The sequence below is a fragment of the Tamandua tetradactyla genome, chromosome 21, assembly GCF_023851605.1.
Source record: "Tamandua tetradactyla isolate mTamTet1 chromosome 21, mTamTet1.pri, whole genome shotgun sequence".
Lineage (NCBI taxonomy): Eukaryota > Metazoa > Chordata > Mammalia > Pilosa > Myrmecophagidae > Tamandua > Tamandua tetradactyla.
The window spans coordinates 50,744,410-50,758,548 of NC_135347.1; the positions used below are offsets into that span (position 1 = coordinate 50,744,410).

The following is a 14,139-nucleotide window of genomic DNA, read 5'->3' on the forward strand; positions in this document are numbered from 1 at the left end:
TCAGTAGAGCAGATTTAACCCCTTTGCCAATCTATTCCAAATCCCCTTTATTCCCTTTCTATAATACAAATTATAATTGTATTTACTTCTCCACTATCTGTCTTTCTTGCAAGACTGTAAGCTTAGTGAAAACAGGGATCATTTCTGATCCCCATGGTTCCTGGGTCACAGTAAGTGATCAATCTGAGTTGAATTGAAGGTGGCAATCTCAAACACACTGTCTAGTATTTAAGAGCCCTCAATAAATACCATTCTTTTTTCAGTCCTTAAACAAATTCACATAAGGATTCTATTTAATAAGGAGATTCCAAAGACTAGAGTAAATCAAGCTGAAGTGAAAAAATTTCCACTGCCTAGGATTGTTGTGATAACATAAATCAATGTTTTGCCCTAACGTTTACCCAAAATGCTATACAAATATAAAGTTTGGTTTTAATAACTTCTTCCTGCATAAGTGAAAGATGACACCATTTGGATTAGTTGATGTTGCAGATGGTATGAGCACAGATAAAACAACGCCATCTGTGAATGTATAAGACAGCCTACAAAGATAGCAATTCTCAAAAATTATAAAGGTGTTCTGCGATATAGGAAGATAAGAGCAACAGAGGTTAATTAAAAACCTAAGCTATATTTATGAAGTCTATCATAAATTTCCTAGAAAGAGACTTTGGAAAAGTTGTGTGTTAAGTTGGTTTGGAATCTGGGAAAATACAAAAGAAATGGCTTTGAAGTGGCTTTCATTCCAACCCAGTAACAGCCCAGGGAGAACATTCACTCATGAATAATTTCAGTTTTAACCTGTCCTGCATTTGTTAGGGAGACAATAGCTGAGGTTAAGAATTTGGGCTCAAAAGGTAGGTGGTCTCAGTACTAAACCAGGCTCTGCTATTTTCTAGCCATTTAGCTTTGCTCTAATTTCTGCATCTATAAAATGCAAAATAAAATAATAATGGCCCCTAAATCACAGAGTTTTACAAGAATTCAGTGAAATAATACATGTTAAGCACTTAGCAAAACGTCTGGTACATAGGAAACACTCAATAAATGTTAACTGCTACCATCGTTATTGTGGCGATTGTTATTTTCTTACAAAATTTGTTTGGTAGGTACCAAAACAACAGCAAGGGGTAGGGAGAAATAACATCTAAAATATAAGCTTGGAAATAACTATGTGTAGACAAAACCTTAAGATAAAGACATGCAAAGAGGCATTTTGTGCAAATTGAACAAGAAAGGATTACACAAAGAGAGCTAGTTCTAGGATCTCAAGTGCTAAATCTCACTGGTAATGCTGATTTGAAGTACTGTGGTTAATAGGTTGCTTTGACACAGAATGGCATAATCGAGTAACATGTCAAAAATGGGCAGAGAGAGAGTGAAAGTGTGCGTGGCATTGTATTTATCACAAATTCTCATCATTGGGGCAGCTATAATTCCACTTTTATCTCCTATACATAGATCAGAAGGCAAATGAATGACTTCTAATTAAGCTTTTTAAAATAATCTAATACCTAAGTGCTCTTCTTGAATTAGCAGGAGTAATGAGTCCTTCCAAATAAATGTAATAAAGCAATGTCAGACCACCAGAAAAGTGAACCATTATTTCAGTGCAATCAGTGAGAAAGATTTGGTGATTGTGACAACAAAAACGGAAGTAGCACTGTCAATTAGATGATGAAGATAGTATTCCAAAATGCCCCAAGTACCTACAGTTGATTTTGTAACATTGTATATTCTAAACGAATGAAAGGAAGGCACCTGAGTCATTTCATTCCATATGGCAACAAACATATGACTTAAGGCGCTGGGGATGACAAATATTCTCCTTTACTCCCAAACATCCAAGGACTAAATGTGGGTGTCACTGATCCTTCACATTTAGAGATGAGCTGGGTGGTGATGTTAATATCCACTGTATGTAGCTGTCACTCATAGACACAGTGTATGACCTACAGCTATTGCCAATGTAAGGACATGACGGAATCTGTACCTACTGATATGCCTCTATAATTCCAACATAAGTTCATTGGGGGGGGGGGGTTGAAATTATTATTATTGTTTGTTTTGTTTTGTTATGAAAAGGTTTCCTCTAAAATAGGTGATACAAAATGAGTAAATAAATTCAGCCATCACTACACTGATCATGCAATTTGGTTAAATCAACTACTGAAATAGCTTAGTAGAAACATGAGCCATAGGCCCTTTTCCAGTGTCTAAATAACATTACTTGGATCTACCTAGCTTTTCATTTTACATACATCATCGTCATTCATTCATTCAATGATCTGAGTGCTTACAAAGTACCAAATGCAGAAATTAGTAGATGTTAAGGCTATAATTGTTAATAGGAAATCCTCTGAGGCCTTGTTTTCAAATAGTTTACAGTCTAGTGGAGGACAGAATAATTTGTAAAAATAAATAAATATAATTAGAGACATCAATGTAATGAGATTATAACCAAGTCATGTCCCAGGTGCAATGGGACACACATAAGGAGCATTTAGCCCAGTTTTAGGGGTCAGAAGGATTACCTGGAGGAATTATTGAGTGGAGATCTGTCCATCTAGAGGAAGCTGGACAGCGAAGGCATGAAAGTGTGACCGTAGGAGCTAGAGAGATCAGCAGGGCGAGCAATGCAGGCTGCACAGGAGCTTTGACTCTATCCTGAGTGCGATGGGAACCAATGGCTAATGGCTTGGAAGAGCATATGATCAGCAGCGTAAAGATCAATTAGAAGGCTGTATCGGTACAGTAATCCAGGGGAGTGATGCTGAGGGCCTGAACCTGGCTAGAGGACATGGGAATGGAGAGAAACATAGTTTCAAGAGATATTAAGGAGGTAAATTAACAGTTGTGACTGATTAGATGAGGGCAGGAGATGTGCCATGATAACATCCACAAACACCGTGTTCCAAGCCTTACAGACCATTGAAGAAACATTTTTCTGAATAGGTTCACTGTTGCAAACTATAAAGCATTCAATAAGCCTTTTCCTCAAATTTTTATTTTATCTTACTATGGTTTCCTCTCCCCTATTCATACTTCATAATAAAAATGGCTGACATTTTTTGAGCATTTATTATCTTCCAGGTACTTTTCTAAGAGCTTTTCATGCTTCTACTTATCAGATAAATAACTACTGAACAACTACAATGTGCCGGGAACAATTTTAGGTTCTGGGGATGCAGCAGTAGACAAAGAAGATACAGGTCCTCTCACGGGGCTTGCAATTTAGTGGAGGAAGAGAGATGATTAATAAAGATGGATATTCCTTCAGATTGGTTGGTACAAGGAAGGCCTCTCTTGATGAGGTGGACCTAGAGAACAGACAACAATGAAGTGAGGGAGAATGTCATGTGGATTTTTGGAGAACAAGTATGTCAGGCAGAGCAAACAAAAACTGCAAAAGTCCTGAAGCAGGAGTTTGCTCGGTATGTTCCAGTCACCATAAGGTGGCTTTGGTTCCTACCTAACCCTACAACTTCATCTTATACACTCTCTCCCAGACTTATAATAGTTTAACTATACTTGCCTTTGTTCAACGTGCTTGGTGCATCCAAGCTCTGGGTTTATGTATGTACTCTTTTCTTTGCTTTAAGCACTATTCCTTGTCCCCTCTCCTGTTTTTGTCTAGCTTAAGCTGTGACCTAAAGTATAAATAGGTAATAGCTAAAACTTTATCCCCTTCGAGGGGAAGGGTCCATAAGATCAAAAATCTTGCTCATGTTTTTTATTCTGTAGGAATTTATGAAGTGTCTGGCAAAACATGGTTGCTGAACAATGCTTTTAAATCAATAAATGAATGAATGAATGGATATTGTAGGATCTCTCAGGTGGTTGTGTTAATTCTGGAAACAGTTTGTTCCTCCACTCCAAAAGAAGGGTTCACATGTGTAGCATCATATATTTTTGCATTTTTCTTTGGGCATATGGTGGTTGGGTGTGAGTGGCATGGAGGAAAAACTGGGGAGTTGAGATGGGAAAAAGAGGTCAACATGGTTTGAGATACTTCATTCTCTTTGCAAGGCTCTGCTAACAATTAATTCTATGTCATTGCAAAATATGATTCTGAGCAAACTTTTTTGAAAGAAAGACACTGTTCTAGTTTGCTAGCTGCTGGAATGCAACACACCAGAGACGGACTGGCTTTTAATAAAAGGGGATTTATTTTGTTAGTTCTTCAGAGGAAAGGCAGCTAACTTTCCACTGAGGTTCTTTATGTGGGAAGGCACAGGATGGTCTCTGCTGGCCTTCTCTCCAGGCCTCTGGGTTCTGACAACTTTTCCTGGAGTGATTTCTTTCTGCACCTCCAAAGGCCTGAGCTAAGCTGCGAGTGCTGAGATGAGGAATGCTGAGCTGCTTGGGCTGTGCTACGTTGCGGTCTCTCATTTAAGCACCAGCCAATTAAGTCAAACGTCATTCATTGCAGCAGGCTTGCCTCCTAGCCGACTGCAGGTGTAAATCAGCAACAGATGAGGTTCATGTACCATTCGCTCATGTCCGCAGCAACAGAACTAGGTACGCTCACCTGGCCAAGTTGACAACTGAATCTAACTACCACAGATACCTTGTTAATTTTTTTCCCACAAACTTTTTTTTCCCACAAACTTTTAAGGGATTTTATTTCTTTTGTTATAATGAAGTAACATTTTGCCAAAAAAATACAATTCATGCCACTGAGAATATTAAACACAATAATTCTGACAGCTTCCACTTATTTACTTTAGGCCATAAACCTGAGCCTTTGCAAAAAGCACGAATATGACTTCTACTTCTGCTAATGGTATGAACAGTACTTTTCAATTATCTCTCTCACTGAAGACAATCTAAAAAATGAGGTAAAACAAAAATTATGTTCAAAAAAGATTTAAAAACCCTTTTATAAAAAAAAATTAGACCTAAAAGATAACTTCTTCAACAAGATAAAAGGCAGTTATGAAAACTAATAGCTAACATTATACTCAATGGTGAAAGACTGAAAGCATTCCCCTAAGACCAGGAACAAGATAAGGATGTTTGCTTTCATCACTATCACTGTAGTGGCAGTTCTAACCAAAGCAATTAGGCAAGAAAAAGAAATGAAAGATATCCAAACTGGTAAGGAAGAAGTAAAATTATTTCTATTCACAGATGACCTGATTCAATATATAGAAAATACCAAAGAATTCATAAGAAAACTAGCAGACCTAACAAATGCAGCAAAGCTGCAGGGTACAAGATTGATTAACACATAAAAATCAGTTGGGTTTCTATATATCAGCAACAATATGAAATGGAAATTAAGAAAATTTCATTTACAATAGCTTCCGTGCTGGTTTGAAAGGATGTACATCCCCTAGAAAAGCCATGTTTTAATCAAAATCCCATTTTGTAAAGGAAGAATAATCCCTATTCAATACTGTATGTTTGAAACTGTAATCAGATCATCTCCCTGGAGATGTGATTTGATCAAGAGTGGATATTAAGCTGGATTAGGTGACAACATGTCTCCACCCATTTGGGTGGGTCTTGATTAGTTTCTGGAGTCCTATAAAAGAGGAAACATTTTGGAGAATGAAGGAGATTCGGAGAGAGCAGAGAATGCTGCAGCACCATGAAACAGACAGTCCACAAGCCAGAGACCTTTGGAGATGAAGAAGGAAAATGCCTCAAAGGGAGTTTCATGAAACCAGAAGCCAGGAGAGAAAGCTAGCAGATGACACCATGTTTGCCATGTGCCCTTCCAGCTGAGAGAGAAACCCTGAACTTCATCAGCCTTCTTGAACCACAGTATTTTCCTTGGATGCCTTTGAATGGACATTTCTATAGACCTATTTTAATTGGGACATTTTCTTAGCCTTAGAACTGCAAACTAGTAACTTATTAATTCCCTTTTTTAAAAGCCTTCTGTTTCTGGTATATTGCATTCCAGCAGCTAGCAAACTAGAACAGTATCTAAAAGTATAAAACATCTAGGAATAAATTTTAAAAAGAATGTGAAAGACCTGTACACTTGTTCTAGTTTGCTAGCTGCCAGAATGTAACACACCAGAGATGGATTGGCTTTTAATAAAAGGGGATTTATTTTGTTAGTTCTTCAGAGGAAAGGCAGCTAACTTTCCACTGAGGTTCTTTCTTATGTGGGAAGGCACAGGATGGTCTCTGGTGGCCTTCTCTCCAGGCCTCTGGGTTCCAACAAATTTCCCTGGGATGATTTCTTTCTACATCTCCAAAGGCCTGGGCTGAGCTGCATGCTGAGATGAGGTATGCTGAACTACTTGGGCTGTGCTACCTTGCGCTCTCTCATTTAAGCACCAGCCAATTAACTCAAACGTCATTCATTGCAGCAGGCACGCCTCCTAGCCGACTGCAGATGTAATCAGCAACAGATGAGGTTCATGTACCGTTGGCTCATGTCCACAGCAACAGAACTAGGTACGTTCACCTGGCCAAGTTGACAACTGAATCTAACTACCACAACACTGAAAACTAAAATACTGCTGAAAAAAATTAGAGAGGACATAAATAAATGTCAAGACATCCCATGTCCACAGATTGAAAGACTTAATATTGTTAGTATATTAATATTACCTAAAGCAATTTATAGATTCAAAGCAATTGCAATAAAAATTTCAGGAGACTTTTTGCAGATACAGAAAAGCCAACACTTAAATTCATATGGAATCCTAAGGGGCCCAAAATAGCTAAATTAATCTTGAAAAAGAAGAACAAAGTTGGAAGTCTCACTTAGAGATTTCAAAATTTACTACAAAACCACAGAAATCTAAACAATGCGATACTGGCAGAAAGACAGACAAATAGGCCAATGGAATGTAAATGATAGTCCAGAAACATACCCAGACATGTATGGTCAATGACTTCACAAGGACAATGACTTCACAACTGACTCTACAATTCAATGACCAAAAGATAAACAACTTGATTAAAAAATAGGTAAGGGCTTGAACAGACATTTCTCCAAAGAAGATATACAAATGGCTAATAAGCACATGAAAAGATGCTTAAAATTATTTGTCATCAGGGCAATGTAAATCAAAACTGCAACGAGATACCACTTACCACTAGGCAAGCCATTATTAAAACAAACAAACAAACCATAAAATAAGTGTTGACAAGGATGTAAAAAACAGAAACCCTCATACATTGTTGATAGGAATGCAAAATGGTTTAGCCACTATGAAAAATAGTTTGGCAATTCCTCAGAGGGTTAAGCATAGAATCACTATATAACAACATTTCCACTTCTAGAAATACACCTCAAAGAATTAAAAGCAGGTATTTTTAATTAAATAAAAATAAGATTTTAATAAAAATTTAATAAGAATTAAAAGCAGGTATTTTACACCAGTGTTCATAGCTTCATTATTCAAAATAGCCCAAAGGTGGAAGCAATCCAAGTGTCCATCAACAGATGGACAGGTAAATAAAATGGGGTATACATATATATATACAGTGGACTATTATTCAGCTATAAAAAGGAATGATGCTCTGATACATGCTATAATATGAATGAACTCTGAGGACATTATGTTGAATGACATAAGGCACACACAAAAGAACAAAAATGGCATGACTCCATTTTTCTGAAATACCTAGAAAAAGCCATTCACAAATATGGAAAGTAGCTTACAGGCTACCAGGAACCAGAGGTGAGGGGAGTGGGGAGTTATTACTTAATAGTTACAAAGATTTTGTTTGCAATAATAAATGGGTTTGGCAATGGATGATGATGATGGGAGCACAATATTGTGAAACTAGTTAATATCACTGACTTGTATACTTGAGAGTGGTTAAATTGGAAAATTTTGTGTTATATATCTTACCATTATAAAAATTAGGGGGAAAAACCCAAAATATTAAAGAATTAATAAGACGGTAAGAACCAAACTATAAAAGAAGGTAGGAAGCCAGTGAAACAATCCCACAGCCAAAGCCACTTTGTCCCTGAAGAGATATACCAGAAGAAATTCCTGTGAATGTAAAAATAAGGTGAGCTGGAAGGATGTACCTACAGCCTAGGTTAGCATCATTTGGACAGACTAAAAGTCTCAAGCACTGAATTGAATTAAGATGGTCCAAGACTGGCAGTACACCACCAGGGACCTGACAAGCAAACAAAAATCCTCTCTGGATAAGCCCTCATATTATCCTAAAAATAAATTTCCAAATAATAAAACCAGTACACAGACAAAGATAACCAAGCATAAAAAGAAACCAGGTAAGTAAGAGCCAACAGAAATAAAAGTCAATAAAAAGATACACAACTGTAGTAAGTTGTTGGGGGAAAACAAAATGTTTAAAAAAAAAAAATTCAATGAATGCCAAAACAAAAAAAAGATTCACCAAAACAAAGCAAAAGAAACACAACAGGAGGGGGAACTAGAAAGCAACCAGTTACGTAATTTTCATTGTTTTCTTTATAGGTTATCTTTCTTTGCTCTCTGGCTATTATAAGATTTTATCTCTGATTTAATGTCTTGTAGTTTCACTATGATTTACCTAAATGTGGATTTCTTTTTTTATTTTTAATCACACTTTGGATTTATTGTGCTTTCTAAAGCTAAGGATTCATATTTTTCACAAAAATTTTTCATCCTTTGTCATCTCTTTGAATACTGTCTCTCTTTCAAACTCTAATTTTCTTCTGAAAATCTGATGAGGAATATGTTAGACAACCAAATCCTAGATTTGTCTTTCAATCTCTCATATTTCCTATCACACTGTTGCTGTGTGCTACATTCAACCAATCTTCACATACATCTTGTGTTTCAGTTATTGTAGCTAATTTCTGTTTAACCATCCACTGTTTCCAAAGTTGTATGAGTTCTTTTTTAAATCAACCTGGTTCCTTTCAATAGTATTTATGTTCTGTGTTCATATGTTTTACTCTCTTTGTATTTCTTTTAACTTGGTAGTTGGATATTTATCTTTATAATTTCATTACCTATACATCTCAGAATTCTAATTTGGCTGTTGCACACCCAGGGATCTGCATTCCCGGTGACCTGTCTCACGGTGTCTTGTAACTACGGGAGCTTTCTCTCCAGGAGTCCCGTGACGCCTAGACCAACCGTATCTCCCCTCTGGAAGGACCCGCACTCGCTTCTGCTAGATACACTGAGGTACAATGGGGCCATTTTCAGTAAAGTTCACAGCTTGGAAACTGTCACACCACACAAACAGGATAAATTGGAATTGCTTACCTCAGTGAAGGTGGTGCTGTGGTCAATAATTTTTGGAAACTTTTGCCCAGATGCAACTAGGCAAGGCAGATATATTTTTTTATTATCTGTCTTTTACTAAGATTAGTCTGATGAGTGTCTCCCATTACTACAGGTGCCCTAACCTGCCCTGTCTTCCTTAAGGCGATTAAAACCTAAGACTTTTTATTATTAGGATCTGCAAAGGCCCAGGGGGTAGCTGCAGCCTGGGGGTCAATCACTCTGTATACCACTCCCTTTTCAATCTGGTTTCTGAGTTTTTCCTTTAGTTTTTTTTTACAGTCTCAGCTATGTCCTAGGACATTTTTAATACTTCATCCAGCAGATCTAGTTATTTCATATAAGGAAGAATTTTTATGATATTAAAGCCACATACTACAAGGAAATTAAGTCCTCTCATAGCATTTTAGGGAGGTATTCTGAAAGTTCCCACCAATACAGGCATAAGATGAAGGACAAAATTTAAAGAGACAAGACAGAAAGTAAGCCCAAATGAAAGTTCCATTTACTGCTGGTCATTTGAATCAGTCTAGATCTCATTGAAATCCCAATTCTACAGAACAAAGGACAGGCCAGTTAAAGTTCTTGAATATCTGCAGTCCAAGAGATGCCAGCTAATACATACACGCTGACAGTCAGGGCAAACATCTTTTGGATAAGAGGTCTTAAAGTTGATTTTTTTCCTGGCAGCGGTCCCCCTTTTGGCTCTTACTCACAATCACAAAGCAGAGATAGAGGAATCCATTTCAGCACTCAGTTACGTACCACCTATACTTCACTTCCCATCTATGAGCAGTAATATGTCCAATGGGCTGCATAAAATCAGAATCACCATGCATGAGTGTTGTATTGCAGGCAAAAGGAACATGGGAAACCACTAAGAATAAAAAGGCCTCCCAATGCAGTGAATTTCAAGATGTCTCAACAAGTTAAAAATGGCATTTAGTTTTGTTAATATAAATCAAATGTTAAGTAGGAGGAAATATGTAACATTATATTATTTAGTTATTCAGGGCAAGACTTTGCATTTAGAAATATAACCATTACTTCTCTAAATGTATGGGTTTACCAAAATAAAAACTATTTAATTATTCAAAAGTACTTAGTGCTTTAGAAAATTACACAAAAAATGCAGTCAAGGCCCAGGGTGTAAACCTCCCTGGCAATGTGGGGCAGAAATCCTAGAATGAGCTGGGACTCAGAATCAAGGGATTGAGAAAACCTTCTCAATCAGAAGGGGGAAGAGAGGAATGAGACAAAATAAAGTGTCAGTGGCTGAGAGATCTCAAACAGAGTCAAGAGGTTATCCTGGAGGTTATTCTTACACATTATATAGATATCCCCTTTTTAGTCTAAGGTGTATTAGAGAGGCTAGAGGGAAGTGCCTGAAACCGCAGAGTTGTGTTCCAGTAGCCATGTTTCTTGAAAATGAATGTATAATGATATAGCTTTCGCAATGTTTGACTGTGTGATTGTGAGAACCTTTTCTGTCGATCCTTTTATCTATGGAATGGACAGATGAGTAAAACATATGGATTAGAAATACATAATGGGGGAACAAATATTAAAATAAACTGAGTAGGCAGAAATACTAGTGGTCAAAAATGAAAGGGAGGGGTGTCTCCAGAATATCAACTAGTTCCATCCCTCTATCCCATATTATTGACAGTCCCTTCCAATGAAAAAGTTAGAACGGGTATAACCCAAATACCCCTAAAGAGAGGAAGAAAGATCAAAGGTCACGGTGAAGTTATACATGGAAGGTAGGGTTTAGCGAGTATGACTGCTGAATCATTATATTTCTTTTAGTCTCCAGTATCTTAGAGCAGCTACAAGTAAAAACTAAAATTGTGGAACTGTAACCCGTACCAATCTTAAAAATCTGTTCCACAACTAATTATTATGATGTGCTTTGAAATGCACTGCTTTTTCTAATATATGTTATTTTTCACAAAAAAGAAAAAATATTTCTTGTAGCCGCCAGTATTTTAGAACAGCTAGAATGAAAAATCTGAAATACTGGAATGATCACCAATAACAAACTCTGAAATCTGTTCCGCAACTACTTGTTGATGTGTACTTTGAAAATCACTGCTTTTTCCTTCTTTTCTTTGTACATATGCTATATTGAACAATAAAAAAAAAAAAACGGAAGGAAGGAAGAAAACATGGGGCCTAGATTGTAAGTTCTTATAGCAGTCACATTTAGCCTGGAATAGTAATTATTATTTCTGGATTTTGAATGACTGTTTATATATATATAACTTTGTATTCAGAGTTAAGAACGAAGCCGATCAGCTCAGGGTTAAGGTAATTCAGAATATAGGGGTAAGGAAGACACTGTCTATATTTTTGAACCTCATCTACTCTTTGAGACCAAAGGAAGAAAGGTTTATTTTGTCAAGAACCTAAATTTTCTACAGCACATAATCTAACTTAACCTGTCTGGATAGATCATTTAAGCAACGCAAATACAGAGAGCCCAGAATGAAGGCCTTTGATTCTGCACAGTTTTTTAATGTAATTCCTGGATACATCTCAGAGTATATTAAATAGATAATCAAAAAATATTGGCAAAGTCCCTTGAGGGATGGGAGAAAGAAACATGGAACTATTCAACGTTACCACCAGGGAAACCCCTGATACTGTCTCAAATATTAGGGACACCCAAATCAACAGGCCAAGCCCTTGATCTTCAGGCTTGTTCTTGTGAAGGTTATTTATGAAGCAGAGAAGCTAAGCCTACCTATAGGCATACCTAAGAGTTACTTCCAGAAAACCTCTTTTGTCACACAGATGTGGACTCACTCTCTCCAAGCCCAATTCTGCAACGCAAATTATTACCCTTCCCCTTATGTGGTACATGACATCCAGGGGTGAAACCAGAATGTAAGACCCCTATCTTTGTCCAAAGACTGTCTGTAAAAAGCTATCTTGTCTGCTTTTGCCCCACAAGGTTCCCTTATTTCATTTAACATTGAACTAAAATATGTATTTCTATTTCCAGATTTTTCCTTCACATCTTTATGGTTAAGAAAGGAAATTAGTGATCTACCAAAAACTGAAGTGGTTTGGCAATCATTATCGTGAAAAGTGTCTTAAGATAAGTACCAAAGTTAACAACACATCTGCTATAAATTACCGAAGATGACCACTTACTTGGTACAGTGTAAAATGGAACTAGTAATAGCATCTACCTGATGAAGGATTATGCATCTTAAAGGCAAAAAATGTATATCTGGCATAGTGCCTGAATTGCTGTCTCATGTTATTTCTTACAAACCCCATGAGGAGGTATTTTACCATTTCAAGGTGAGAGTAGAGGCTCAGAATGACTGACTCATTCAGTTGACAGTACACTCAAAGCTATTTTCTTAACCACCACCCCACACTCTTCTAGTCTATGTATATGGATGGCTGTCCAGGACCAAAGTTAAGTGCCTGCTCTAGTGATGGAGTCAATGTTGGTTTTAAGTCTGGGCTCTACCTCTACTAGCTGTGAACACAGAACAAGTTATTTAAGCTCTCTGAATCTGTTTCATTTTCTCCAGGATTTACCTCAGAGGATATTTTGAGTTTAAATACATAATAAGAGATCAATAAATACTAGCATGTATTCATTCAGTAAATACTGATGGAGCGCCTATTAAGTGCCAGGCATCATTCTAGGCATAGTCCCCAAACTTATCTGCAAATCAGAATCACTGGGGGAGCTTTTAAACAGCCCAGTGCCCAGGCCACACTTCAGACCAATAAAACCACAACCTCTGGGGGTTAGACACAGGCATCAATAGTTCATGAAGCTTCCCAGTGATTCCAGTGTGCAAACAAGTTTGGAAAACACTGTTTTAGGCACTAGACTCTACTACCTTCCCAAAAGGAGCTCCTAGATTACTGATTCTACTTTCCTAAATATCCTGCTGTTATGGTTTAGCTCAAGTCCTCAGCAGCTCTCCATGAACTTGCCAACTTCTCCCATCCACTACTCGTCCCCTCCTACAAACAAACAAGCCCAGCTCAGATCACATCACTCCCATGCTCAGCATCACTGAAATAAGTACCTCCAGCTACTAATTCCTCAACCTGATCTTCAAGGTCCTCTACAAAAGGCCCTGACCCATCTTTACAGTCTCCCCCACCCCCCTTCCCTAATCCCTTATGTTCCTGATGATCCAAACTAACTGGATAATTCACTTTCCCCAAACGTACCTCATGTTTTCCAGTTTGCAAGCAGGCTCATTTTGCGGGACAAGGGAAAAAATCCTCATAACATTAGACAGTCCATTGTCAGGTATAAGACCTAAGTTTCCCCAATTAAATAGTCTCAAAGTATTCACATAAACTATGGTAAACTTGGGAAATGTAGATTCTTAAAGGAGGCTGACATATCTTTATTTTCATGATTTTATATCACTTCAAATTAAATACACACAAAAAAACTTCCTTTTACCTTAATTTAAGTAGTGGCTGGGTCACCCATTTCTTTAACTTCCGCCGCCCAAATGAAGTTTTAGTATGATCTAAAACCCAAAGTAAACTTCCTTTGGTTTTCATGTCAGTCTAAGAAAGAACAGAAAACAATTTTCATTAATGTGCATCAAAATGGCCAGTTGTATCAAAAGGCTAGTTTGTCATGTGCCCTAATTATCCTATATACACTTCAATCTTAAATATCAGACATGCCCAACAAAATGTGAGACACTTAACACGTGTCATTTGATGTCTGATGAAGAAATGAATGAATAAATACACGTATGCAATAAAGTCTTCATAGTCTGCCCAGAAAAGGGCCACCCTGTGCAGCTTTTAGTTAATTAAGATTAAATTATCACAGCCCTCTTTGAAATTATATCTTTCTTCTAAGTGTCTTAAAAATGTACTTGTTATACTTTCCTGCCTTTAGAAGTACAATGTA

The 14,139-nt window shown here is 37.2% G+C and overlaps 1 protein-coding gene across 2 annotated transcripts in view; it reads right to left on the reverse strand.

Annotated features, from left to right (window-relative positions):
- The window catches only part of MSH3 (mutS homolog 3), a 241,458-nt gene that overhangs the window by 78,160 nt on the left and 149,159 nt on the right, over nucleotides 1-14,139 (reverse strand). For both annotated transcript variants that reach the window (XM_077139293.1, XM_077139294.1), the window contains exon 12: nucleotides 13,675-13,784. In XM_077139293.1, the coding sequence (XP_076995408.1) occupies nucleotides 13,675-13,784 (110 nt within the window). The remainder of the gene's footprint in view (nucleotides 1-13,674; nucleotides 13,785-14,139) is intronic.